The following is a 14,047-nucleotide window of genomic DNA, read 5'->3' on the forward strand; positions in this document are numbered from 1 at the left end:
GACAGACTTTATTTTCCTGGGCTTCAAAATCACTGCAGATGGTGACTGCAGCCATGAAATTAAAAGACGCTTGCTCCTTGGAAGAAAAGCTATGACCAAACTAGACAGCATATTAAAAAGCAGAGACATTACTTTGCCAACAAAGGTCCATCTAGTCAAAGCTATGGTTTTTCCAGGAGTCATGTATGGATGTGAGAGTTGGACTATAAAGAAAGCTGAGCGCTGAAAAATTGATGCTTTGAACTGTGGTGTTGGAGAAGACTCTTGAGAGTTCATTGAACTGGAAGGAGATCCAACCAGTCCATTCTAAAGGAAATCAGTCCTGAATATTCATTGGAAGGACTGATGCTGAAGCTGAAACTCCAATACTTTGGCCACTTGATGCGAAGAACTGACTCATTTGAAAAGACTCTGATGGTGGGAAGGATTGGGGGCAGGAGGAGAAGGGGACGACAGAGGATGAGATGGTTAGATGGCATCACCGACTCAGTAGACATGATTTTGAGTAAACTCCAGGAGCTGGTGATGGACAGGGAAGCCTGGCGTGCTGCAGTCCATGGGTCGCAAAGAGTTGGACATGACTGAGCAACTGAACTGACTTATGAAACTTACACTTTTGTGAACATGAGAAGAATCAGGATGGGATTCTGAGGAAAATTAATACAGAATTTCTCATCTTTCTAAACAAACAGTGGTAGCAATAAGGATGCAACTTCCTCCCCATTTTAAAATTTTCATTGTCTCTCACCAGCACGTAAGAAATTCCTCAGGGAAGTGCTGTCTTTTCTTTGTATAATCTTTGGATATTCAATGAACAAGAGGAAAGTTACTTTGCCTATTTTCTTTAATTCACTTGCGCATATAGGAAGGATGGACATGCACAACTGTTCAACGACCAGGATCAGCATATCTGAATCTATTTACTTACAAAACTACTAGCAGAGTAATCCACTTCTAAGTCTCTTTGTGAGGAACAAAGCAGACAGTGTTTAAAGCAGAGACTGGAGTGCCCGAAGAGAATTTCCATGAATGGCAAAGGCTGCTAGAGGCCAACAGGAAATACAAGAGAGGCAAAAGGAGACGGATGACAAATATTCTTACACTTGAACAATAAAGAAGAAGGAGAAAGAAGAAACAGACTTAATGGTGTAAATTAGCACCCCTGCTCTGAAGTCTTAAATTTTTAACAAGACCGCTTTGTCAGAGCCATTTATCAGGGTGAACGCACCAGGGCTTTGGCGACGGAACTGGAATCTATTTACACATGATACTGGCAGGTTATCTAGATGAAAGCGTGAAGCCAGAAAAATCAGGTCTTCTGCTGGGACTGCCATGTATGTCCCAGAAAATATTCTTATGTGGCTCTTGTTTCAGTCTTGGGTCATTTACCCCAGGCTGGCCTGTACTGATCCCTTTTTTCCCCCTATTAAACTATTCCAGCCTCTGCTGTTTACTTGGAATGAATATCGCATTAAAATGGAAAATTGGACTCTGTCCAATTTAGCTTTAGCCAGCTGAAACAGTATCAATGGAAGAAAATGATGCTGTAATTTTCTCGTCTGATAAAATGTGGCCAGAAATCCATGCAGAAAATGTAGTAATATTCATTAAAATGAAGAATATGCTACAGTGAAGAGTAGTAGTTTGCTTTTGAAAGCACTTGTTAAAATATCATTAGATGTTCAATAATGACTAAGATGATGTAACAGAGATGTAGAAACAGGGATGCTGAGCTTGATGGCTTTGAACTCTGAAGTGATCTCTCTCTTAGATTCCATTCTCAAGCGTGACAATTGCAAAGGATAATTAAACAGTATCAAAGCTATCAATCAATCTACTCTAAAATGCTGGCTGAATTTCATTTTCAACTGCACCAAGAAAACTACATACATGTGTATGTGACAGCACGGGTTTAGCCTAAGTTTAATCAGCATCTCTGAAAATGGAGGGAAAAAACAGTTGAACTGTATGTGTGGATCCTCAGTTTTCCAAATGAAACCCTAGAGTTGTACACTTGAAAGAAGAAGAAGATTCATTATACTTAATTCATAAGATATTTAAAAATTCATCTTCATATGAAAATTTGTGATAAAACAAATGAATAAATGGATATTCAATACTCAGGAGAATTAAGATAACCTGATAAACTTTGGAGCCAGCTTTGAAAAATACAATCGCATAAATGTGTTCACAATCCTCTAAAAGGAAGTAAGTAGGTAAGTGGGTAAGTGGGCCAACTCTGAGTCAGACGGACAACAACTGAAGCCTGCCTGACTGCTGGGCTAACTGTGAGATGTGGGGCAAAACACTTGTCTTCTCTTGACTTCTTCACCTGTAAAATGTGACTCATGATGACATTACCCGTGCCTAACTGCTGGGAGGTAATTCATGCAAACATTTAGAACAGTCACAAAGGCACAGCAAACGACTCAATAAATGTTAGGCGTTTTTTTAAACCAAAAATCCCTATAAGATACTGGAAGACAGAATAAAAGGTTGGAAAGAGAAACCCCAAGGGAAAAGCAGGAGCATGAGTCTTGGCGTTATCCTTGTTAAGTCTCCAGTGCTCATGAAAAGAGTGCATTTGTGTAATAGAAATGATCTACATGAACATGTGAGGGCAAGGTACTAACTATTTCTATACATACGGTGGCCACACGGCTCCAACCACAGAATTCCCCGGAAGGCACCGCCACGGAGCAGCCTGAGGGGAAGCGAGAGTCCAGCGGACTTAATATGGCTCAATACCCAGGACATGGAGATAATGAGTGTTTTACTGCAGTCAACCAGTAACTTTTCTGAGTTGATCATTTATCATGATACACTTCTTCTGAAGTCTTGAAATGCCTCAGCCACGTACTGTCCTAATTTCTTTAATATTTCTCTCCTTAGGAGTGTGGAGGTGGCTTCAAGGAGGAGAGAGCAAAATGCTAAGTAGGTAGAAAGTGAAAGTGAAGTCGCTCAGTCGTCTCTGACTCTTTGTGACCCCACGGACTGTAGCCCACCAGGCCCCACCATTCATGGGATTTTCCAGGCAACAGTACTGGAGTGGGTTGCCACTTCCTTCTCCAGGGGATCTTCCCAACCCAGGGATCGAACCCAGGTCTCTTGCATTGCAGACAGACGCTTTACCATCTGAGCCACCAGGGAACTGGGCAGAATCACAGACTTCTTGCCTTGCTTCCATAAACTAGCCTGTAAAACTATCTTAATCGTTTTCAAATGCAGAAGACCTCCTCTTTCCTGTGAATCACAATCATATGCTACAAGAACACGTTGTGTTCACAAAAATTATGTTCAAAAAGAACCTTGATAGTACTCCCACCATTATTCTTAGTTTAATGGAAAGCGACATATGCTATTTTTAATTTCATTTACTTCTCGAAGGAAAAATGATTACTTACTTTCCATCCCAGACATGGTCACCTCGGTGGAAAATCACTAGATTATTCTGAGGGTCCAGAGCCACCCCAGAAACCTGGCCTGGTAACAAGTATACTCCAGGCCAATCCAGTGCCTCTTCTACATGGAAATCTAAAAGAGAAACCCATACATTTAGTGTAAAAAAGAAAGTATAACTCCATGAAGATTCACAATGATTGTAAGAAGTTCATGCAGTAATGTCACTAGATGACAAAAATAACAAAAAAACAAGCATGCTCTACATAACATATACCACATGCGCATGCCAAGGTGTAGCCTCCTGGGCTGTGAATAAATAAGTGACTGTGACCTTATTTGGGGACTAAATGCTCTTTTCCTGTTGATAAGATGCCTTATAAAACCAGCTTATCCTTCAGTCATTAAGGAGCAAATTTGTGACTACCTTCTTCAAGACTTACTTTAAATTAGTATCTTGGAAAATATGGTAATATGGGTAATATCATTTTAATGCAAAGCCTTTAAATATTGTACATGAATAGCATTCTTGGGCAATAAGCCTGTGTGTGTGTGTGTGTGTGCGCGCGCGCGCGAGCAGCTGTCTCTCTCATCTAACTTCTGTGTAAACTGTGGGTGTTCAATATACATTAGACCCTATAATAAACCATCATTGCTAATCCCTTGTAGAAGGAACTATATAAGATGCCAACTTCATTCTGCCCAGCCTCAGTGTTCCTATAACAATGGGAATGGAGAGATACTTTTTCACGGCTTATATTTCACTGTTTCCTAACATGAGAAAGGAAAATATAACAGACACTCTATGACTGAATGATTTACCAATTATGCTCACTTCTGTTCAGAATGCATTTATACTTAAGAGAATATCTAGGTTCAATTGTGCTGATCCCTTTTATAAAAATGCTCATGAGTAAAGAGGTGTGAGGTACAGAAAAGCTCTACTAACAGGATAAAGCTATGAAGATACTGTGAAATCCTCTGTATCAATGTCAACATTTCCTTCTCTCTGAAATGCTTCAGGAGAGATGCTGAGAAGTAAAAAAGCAATTTGAGTCCCTTTCTCCTGCCTGTACACTGGAGGATGTGGCAACATGCAGTGATTCTCAAAGATGAACATTCAAGATTGGCGGAAGAAAGGGACACCCAGGGCTCGTATAATCAGCTTCTGAAAACTTGAGAGGATGCCAGTGTGAGAATAAACACTTTAAGGTAATTCTCTTAACTACAGAAAAAGGACATAGTACATTTCCACTCCAAATGTTCTTACCTTTGTAGGTTTAATTTTTTTAAATAAAAATTAGCAAAATATATCACAATCAATACGATGACTAAAACAGTTTTGCCTATAACCTTTGCTGATACATCTTCCACAAATATCCCCTAAGTGTACTGTCTATGTAAGGTATTATGCTAGATTCTGGGAACACAAATACGGCATGGTTGGGGGCCTGGAGGGACTCATAGGATAAAATGAGAAAAAAAAAAAACCCAAAAAACAGAAAGCAAGTACTTATAACTCAGTGTGGTGCAGGAAAACAGGAAAGGGCCCATCATCTTTTCTGAGGCTTGTCTGGGAGAGGGTAGGTGTTTTCACTTAAAGGTTTATCAAATACAGAAGCGGGTAGTCAGAAAGATGGAAAGTGAGGATGTTTATAACCACAGAATGTGTTTCAATATCTTTAAGTAATCTGTATATCTTTGAAGACACCTGTGTATGTCAGGTGGGGGTATGGAAGTGAGAAGCAGGATTAAACAGACCCCAAGACCTAGTGTAGACTGGAAGATATACTGTTGAGCACATGGATGAGTATGGATTTAACAATCAATGAGAGCACTTCTATGCTGTGGTGTCTTGATCTATACTATGATTAATTCTGAGGTATGCTGCAAGTACTTTATTAATAGTAGTAAAGCCCAGAGCCTGGGAATAATTTACCTTTGAAACATACTAGAGCAAGTGAGAGTATCATTCTTAATCGTGTGTATTTTGCTGTCTTCCTGAGCTGGGGAGAAGGGGGCAGACTGACAGCTGGCATGCCTAAATTCACACAGCAGTGGCTATGAATAGGACTGCTTGGATGAATAGCACTAATCTTCTATCACACTTGTCACAGTAGGAGAAAAGGAAGCAAACTGTGGGGCCACCGATGGCTTTCAAGCACAGGGTGGCATGGATAAAAGTGTGGTTTTGAAGGTGAACTCAGGAAACAGGGTCTACAAATGATAATTAGAGATATATAGATGGATTCCGCAAAGAAACTATTTTAAATCATTTTAAAGTTGCATGAATCTCAGCCTGTACTTCATTCATTCTCATCTCTGTTACAGCTGGTCCTTTTGGTGGCCATTCTGCATGTAATCAGCATCTCCTGAAGATTCTGGATCTTGAACCTTGAACCTCATAACAACAGAGATATTTAATTGCTTTCATCTGCTTCTCAGAGCCCAGCACCACTACAACTAGGTGAAATTTTGTGAGGGCAGAGATCCTGTCTCGTTCACTGTTTTCTCACTGAGTCTTGCTCAGGGCCTGGCCCATGGCACTGGCCTAATAAGTGCACTCACCTGAACTCTGCTCCACTTCCTACTTGCTCATGTTGCCAACTAGCATTTAAACACCCTTATCGTCTTACAGCTCACCGGCACTACCTCTTTCTACCCCTAGCATTGTGCTGAAGACACCGTGAAGAGACTCAATTAAAAAATGTTAATTGGCTAATTATTTTCACTGAAGGCAATCAACAAATGTCATGTTTCCTGGAACTTTTTAATCCAGTGGTCTACCAACAAGGACTGGAAGTGAGGCGCTCATGAAGATTTAGAGATGCTAATTCTGATAGAAAATGTGCACTGTCCTAAATATACTATTCTGGGTTCAAATGAGGATTTCATAAAATACACGAAATACTGTGTAAAGGACTTTAATCTGGCTGTGAATAATCCCATATTATCACTGTCCTTAGATTGGTCAACTCTCAAAATCTGCAAAAACCACAGACTGATAGGTTGTTAACAACCTATTCTGTCACTTACAAGAATTCCTTTTGGTTGGAAACTTTCAAGATGAAAAAGCAGGATAACTATCTAGGGCACATTTATACACTTTTGGTAAATTTTCAAAACAGTAAAGGTGATATGTGAGGAAATACATGAGGGTTAACAATGTGAGAAACTTGGCTCTTTCAGTACTGGGTCAGTGCAAAGAAGAACAATCTTGTACAAGGCAAGAACATTCAGAGAAATTATATTAAATTACTTTAAATTTCATTAAAAATATCACTGCACATTCATTAAGATTACCTAGCTAAGACCTCAAAACTTTCAGGACCTGAAAACCTAGGTCTCTGTGTTAATTACAAATTCCCAAACAGTTAAAGGAAAACTGAGTTCACATTTTCTTCTGTGAACACTAGCTCTGTGAACTGATGTTTCTGCTTCCAGTGTCATCACCTTTTTTCATGATTATGCAGTTAAAGGCTGTTCTCTTTAAGACAAAGTGATCAAGAATCAAAGCAGTCATGGAGGACTGGTGGTGTATGCATATGGAATGAATATTTATACTTTCACAAGTCCTGCCCATCTTTATAAGGGAATTGTAGGATGCTCGGACAGAATCCCAGGTCATTTTCTCTATTTATAGAAGAATGATAGGCTTGGGCCTGACTTTGATCATCAATAGCAAGGGTGATTATTTTCTAACCCTCAAAAATATTTCAAATCCTTATTAAAAACTGTCTGATAAAATGTATTTGGGTTCTAAGTTAAACTTGACATTTTCAATCATGGAAAAGTTAGAAATTCGAGTTCAGATTCCTCTTAGATTTTACTTAAGAAGTAATTCATTAGCATATATGACTAATGTTGTAAACTGACAGTCCTAATTTGAAAATTAAATACAGATTTCTTACATATGACCTTGGGCAAGCCATTCCCAACTCCAAGTGTCAGCTGCGCTAAATTCAGATGTCAAATGAGAGGGCTATTTCAGAAGAATCCTTGCATTCATTATAAATAAAGGTAAATGTACAGCCTCATATTCTACCACATATTTTTAAAAAGTTACTTTCAGAAAAAATTTAACATTAAAACTAAAACTATCAATAAATCACTAAGCAGATTAATGAATTGTATCTTTCCAATACAATGTATCTTTCCAATACAATGTATCTTTCCAATATTAATGTTAGCAATCAATGCTTTCATATGAAACTATTAATAAGCATTTAAAAGGGCATTCCTTTATCTGTGTACACATGACTAACAGAATTAGACGAAAAAATTTGAGGAAAAAATACAATGTCAAACCTAGGCTATGACTTAACTTTACTCTAACAAAGCTCTTTATATTTAATCTTAAGGAGAAGACCCTAGAGAAATCAGTAGATTTCAACAAGAATAAAATAAAATTGTTGCTTTTTCTACACAAGTAGATTCTCATTTAGTGATGAAAAGATGCCTTATTTTGGTCAGGGATTGTTATTCATCAAGTGCCAGCAATAACTATAATTAAGACTATAAGAGAAATATTTATACTTAAGTGAGAAAGAAAACAAGAATTAATTATAAAGTCTAGTTTAGTGGGAGTGAAGTAAGAGAGTTAAGATATAATTAGGGGCTCAAAAGTATTAGCAGACTGCCTTTTCTTTTAAAAATTTAACTGCAAGTGAATCTTCAACCTTAGTCAAATTGTTTGGATATTGATTGAGAAAGTATGACCAAAGGCAATCTACACCTAAGAGTTATTAAAATTGTAGAAAAGATGATGGGAAGGTTGGAAAAAACAGCCTGTCTATTATTTTATTGTGAGACAGAGTAATGAAGTAATTAAAAACCAAGACTTTGAGCAAATCTGCCTGGGTTTGAATGCTGGTTGACTGAACTGTGGCATTTCGGATACATGGCATGCATCCTTTCTATGCTTCTATAAATGGGTTTCTTCCTGAATAAATTATTTTATCATAGGTTTTTGCTTTCATTATGCTCCTTTCCTCCAGAGATGAAAATTCAGCCTAGTGAATGCTTCATTTCACCCTGGGAATTCTATAAGACTTGAACCTAGAGTCAGCATATGACTGAAATAAGTTAAAAGTATGGCTTCTGAGTCAAGAAAAAATTGTCCATAGAAATTAAGTAAAATTTAAATGCACCATGACAATATTTAAAGACCGCACATTCTCTCATCTTGTGGGCGGTCTCACACAAATGTCTACGTATTTTCTGATGTCCAAAGGTGTACACGCGGACGCTTTTCAGTCGTGTCCGACTCTTTGCGAGTCCATGGACTGTCGGCTACCAGGCTCCTCAGGAGACAGTCCGTGGAGTTTTTCAGGCAAAAATACTGGAGTGGGTTCCCATTTCCTTCTCTAGGGGATGTTCCCGACCCAGGGATCGAACCCAGGTCTCCTGCATTACAGGCAGACGCTTTACCCTCTGAGCCACAGGAAAGCCCACCAAAGGTGTACAGCACATGTCAAATCAGGGTTCCATATGCTAGCATATAGTAGTCCCATCAAATTTAACAGGAAGAGATTAGCTATCGGTAGTTTTAAATTTATTTTTCAATGAGTCTAGATTCCAGAAGGCAACTAGAAAAGAGACTATGATTTTCTTTCTTCTCTATTAATGCTGCCTTAATACAGACATCAAACGAATGGTAGGAACCAAAGTAATACTAAGAGTAAAAAGGAGTATATTTGCTTCTCAATTTACTAGGCTGCACACTGTCACACTATACATCATATATTATGGGAAACCATCAAGGCAGATCAATGTAAGTGATCAGTAATTTGAAGAGCCACAAATTCTCATTATGACAGAACACTGCTAAGTTACATTTTGTTAATCAACTTAGAGTGTCGACTTTTGCAGCTTTCCTACATATTCTAAGAAAATTCTCTCATGGATGCTGCTTAAGCTAAAATAATTAATATTTAGTTCTACTACTTTGGTGTTTAAAGTTTTGAAATCTTAGTCCAACATGACACTAACAATAGCAGCTCTAATCATAATTATTGTTAACTTATTATACCATTTACTAAGTGTTTTCTTCAATTAAAGTCAGATATTACATTGTGCTGTAGTAAAAAGTGAAAGAAAATTGAAAAGATTTTTTATAAGTAGCTTATCTAAATATGGGCTTTGCTATTTTGCATTTAATTTTATAAAAATTTGGAATCAGAGTAGTGAAATCACACTAAAATAAATCATTTCAGAAAGGAAATACATGCACATTTTCTTCCTGTAACTAGAATTTGTATTGTATGTTTCTCTAACTCAGTGCTTTATTTCAGTGACATTCACCCACATACTTAAAATGAAAGGAAACTTCCTGAACCAGGTCTTGGAGAAACATTTTTCTTCTGGGCACTCCCATTTTTACCACCTCGAAAGGAAGATGGAGACTTGGCCAGTAACTGTATTTTGAGTGTTTTAAGTATTTCTTTCTTAGAAAAACTTAGTAGGTCTTAGGAATATAATTCCTTAAGTCAAATTATGATTTTCACACTGACACTTAGGATGTCTATAAATGATCATGACATTATTTCAAACTGAAGAGTAACAAAGGCAAGTCATAGACAACTAGAAACTAAATTTTTGGTGGTGGGCACACTGTAGGGTACACAGAGATAGAAATATAAGGCAGCACACATAAAACTTATAATGTTATAAACCAACGTGACTTCAGTAAAAAAGATTTAGAAAAGATAAGTCATGAATAAAGCATGCTGTAAGGCTAACATTTCGAACTTGAACAGAACTGTATTCTCACCAAAGAAGCCCTTTTATATTTATGCATTGTTCGGGTTACAATGTACTGTCTTTAATACAGAGGTTCAGACAGACAATCCAGTCTGTCTATGAAATGGATAAGGGCATCATAAACTGCAGATTCCTAGACATTGTGCTCAGAGATATCAACTCAGTTGTTCTTCAGTAGGATTCAGAAGTCTAGATTTTTCACAACCATCCTAGGTGATTCTGATGCAAGGGGAGGTTCAGGGGCCACCTCCTTAGAAACAGTTTTATTAGGTAAATTTAGAAGGAGTTAGAGCAGGGCTGACCCTATTTAAATATGAAGAGGTAAAAATCTGGGTTCCAGTTAACACCTCATAGAGACTATTAGGCCAGTCCTAATGGACAATGGTTGAAACTTGTGTGTGAGAAAGAGGCACTGCATGCTAATTTGTTTTTCAATTATAAATAAAAATCAGTTGGGTGTTGAATAATTTATGGCTTCCTGCAAAGCTGTATTTGAAAACATCAAGCTGGCAGCCTGTGCCATTCCAGCCCACGCAGGGACCGCTGCCATGCACGCACACCCGTTACTTTTCTGGAGATTATCTCCACATGCTGTATGATCTGGCTTTCCACATTAGCAAGTAACATGAAACACGATCAATATCACAGAAGCCACAACACAATTAAAGACAAAGATGAGGGATCCATAGCTTGCTGGTACAGAAACCTGAAGGGAATAAGGTATTGTCCTCCAATTATAGAAGCCAATCCTGGTTAGAAGATGAATCTGATAGTTACTGACTTGCCAGAGGTCCCTTCAGATATAACCACTCAGCTTTCCAATTAAGATGATAAATTGATCATGGAACTTAAGAAATCAAAGTCATAAAAAAGGTTACATTTTATAAGTCAACCGGATGAGAATGTTGGAAGTGTAGGATTCCTCTGAGAGGAATTAAATTACCTTAAAGGAAGGTAGTATATAACCATTTCACACACTGGAACTTTATGTATTAGGTTTGAATTTTTGGTTTATTCCCAATGTTAATTTGGTTAAGTATTGGTTATCCTGAATTTCATATGCCACCCTTCCCCATATGATCCAGAGAGTTTGGGTCCTGGAGATTCTGGCTCATCAACTGAACAGAAATGGAATGCATATAGGATTGGACCAAAACAAAACTCGTACGAAAGTGATATCTGATAATCCAAATAGAATTATGTTTTTCTAACGGTGAGTTATTTTCACTGGTGAATTTTCTCACGCATTAATTTTTATTCCCTTCAGATTTTGCTAATGTGGATTGTAGTATGTCACATTTTATTCTTTAAGAGAAGCACCTAAACGCACCTCCTGTGTGCTCTGGTTCCCAGGTGCCTTCACCAGGTGGGGGCTGCTGCAATGACAGAACTCTGCTCTCTGCGGGCCTCAAGGTAGACACTAGCCTGTGGAATTTGTGGATTCTGTCTCTGACAAGAACAGCACTGCCCCGCTCACGTTCTGCGCTCTCTCTGGCATCAGACCGACCAAGGTCCTTCTTTTGGACTACGCTTGCAATCTCAGCTACCAGGTCAGACTCTGATTCTGCCTTTTCTGTCGGATTATATTTATGCACATGAACAACATCTTCCCTTTCTCCTAGCAGCTTGGAAAGTAGTGAATAGAAATCACCTGCGGAAAAAAGAGAAGAGAGAAGGGGTGGGGAGTTGATAAGACTTCAAAATTTACGAAACGTTGTGCCTTAAAAATATCAGCTCTTGGTTCCTGATAATAAGCGAGAGAGAAGGTTGCTCTCAGATGTTGAAGCATGGGGAGGAAAAAAAATGATTTTCCAGAACAATGAAAAAATAATAATGCTTCACATTTCATTTTACAAACCACCCATTTCCTTCTGTTATCTCAGCAGCCAATATCACTAAATAATGTCTATTAGCAAATAGTAGAAACAAAATCATGCATATGTGACTGCATGGCATGTTTCAATAATGGTTTTCACAAGGCTCTTAGATTGATTTAGAAGTAAGAATTCATCAGTTTTTCAAAATAAAATATTATCAACAGTTACATCAGAAAATAGCTGTATTCACAGGCAAACCCTTTGAAGTTGTCTTTATTTTTTTTTTGAAGTTGTCTTTAAAAGCCTATTAAAGTACAATATACAAAAATAAAATGTATATTTCTGAGCAGGTGCTATAAAACACAAAAAATATAACATCCACTTGGCAACTGGAAAACCAAAGTTTTATTATCATTTTGTTAGCTGTGCTGCTCTAAGTAGCTCCAGTTGTTCATTTTAAACAAGAAATGAACAAATTCCTGAAAAATAATTTTGTGACAAAAGAATATTTTTAAATCAGTTTCTAGCAAAAGAGATTTTTAACAAACTAGTATCATTGGAATGATTCATCACTGCAACGTTATTTCATGTCTTCCTGTACTAAGAAGTAAATATGGTTATGATAATATAGCTTCATGAAAACAAATTATTTATAAAATATTATGACAGATTCAAAATACAACTATGGAAGGTTCATGAAGCATTTTAATCTTCATCATTTACAATTATGGCTTCAAATCCATTCAGTCAACTGTGTGAATAGGAAACCTTTATATTTCCAATGAAATCATAAATCTGCTTTTCTAACCCAAATCCCAAGGTAACCCACACTTCTTCCTTTTCCTCACCCTATATTAAGTACTGTTAATGAAACTTATGATTGTGGAGTCCTTTTGCTTAAGCTTTAATTACATTTATAGCATGATCAGATAACATTTATAAAATCTTTTATGATCATCAGGAAACAAAAATAATAACTGGTTTAAGCAGGATACATTCCACTAAAGAATATATTATTAAAATATATCGGTGCATATTTGCAAATAATCTTGGTTTAATGATTTGAAGTAGGCTTTCAATTCTTGCTCATGAAAGCAGCTTCTCCCAGGTGAGATCTTCAATCAGAGAATAATTACCACGTATTAGGACCAATATCAGTAAAATGAACAAAGTAAATCACAATGCACCTGATTGTGGTAGGCCACAGTGGCATTCTGCCTCACAGAAGAGAATTAAATCTATTACTTAGAAATTCACCTGCCCCACACACTAAATATAAATAGCTATTGTGCAATGAAACATTTTACATAGCGACTAAAAACAAGATTTCAGGGACAGATAAAGAACACAATTTTAAAACTTGAGTCCACGACATTAGGCTAACGTTGACGAAGGAACACAGGCTTAGAACGAGGCATGGTTATTCAGGTTTGTCAGTAAAAATCTAGAAGCTGTGATAAAATACCAAACGCACAGCACTTGGTTCCTCTGGAGTGGTCGTTTACAATGATCACTGGGTCAGGAAAACAAAAAGTGAGCAATGTTATATAGGCCTGGCTGCACACAAATGCACTGGCCTTGTGAGAACACTGCTTCCAGAGCAGCAACTCACTTCTAGAGATTACACGCAGGAGACCACTAGATGGCTATCTCTTACACGCGTATACATAAACCAGGAAGGTGTTCCCCCCACCACCTTTTTCTCTGCTGGTGTCTGAAATAGATGAAATCTGGAAAGGCTAACCATTTTTCTTAGTCATGTTAAGATCTTGACTTAGGAAATCCATCTAACCTTGAGTACAATGGATGGAATAGACTATAAATGGAGGAAGTTGGATGGTCTCTACCCCAGTGTCATCTCTCAATATTCTCTTTCCTATTTTCAGTTTATACTATAGCCATATTGGACTTTTACTTCCTTGAATGTCAACTCTAAGAAGATGCTGTTTCTCCTTCCCAGGACATTTTCTCTCCCCAGGGCCTCAACCTTCAGACGTTCCTCAGGCGTCACTTGTATCCAAGAAGCCTGCCTTGACAGCTAGAGTAGGGGCTGCTGCTATGTGTAGCTA

General features: G+C 37.7%; 1 protein-coding gene across 23 annotated transcripts in view; it reads right to left on the minus strand.

The window, feature by feature from the left end:
- Positions 1-14,047, minus strand: part of PAM (peptidylglycine alpha-amidating monooxygenase) — a 307,426-nt gene that overhangs the window by 39,368 nt on the left and 254,011 nt on the right. For 16 of the 23 annotated variants that reach the window (XM_043464552.1, XM_043464553.1, XM_043464561.1 and 13 more), the window contains 2 exons: positions 11,492-11,812; positions 3,405-3,534 (listed from right to left, as the gene is read on the minus strand). In XM_043464552.1, coding sequence (XP_043320487.1) covers positions 3,405-3,534; positions 11,492-11,812 — 451 coding nt within the window. The remainder of the gene's footprint in view (positions 1-3,404; positions 3,535-11,491; positions 11,813-14,047) is intronic. The other 7 variants (XM_043464569.1, XM_043464568.1, XM_043464567.1 and 4 more) reach the window with 1 other exon arrangement.

This window comes from Cervus canadensis, chromosome 4 (assembly GCF_019320065.1).
Source record: "Cervus canadensis isolate Bull #8, Minnesota chromosome 4, ASM1932006v1, whole genome shotgun sequence".
NCBI classification, from domain to species: Eukaryota; Metazoa; Chordata; class Mammalia; order Artiodactyla; family Cervidae; genus Cervus; species Cervus canadensis.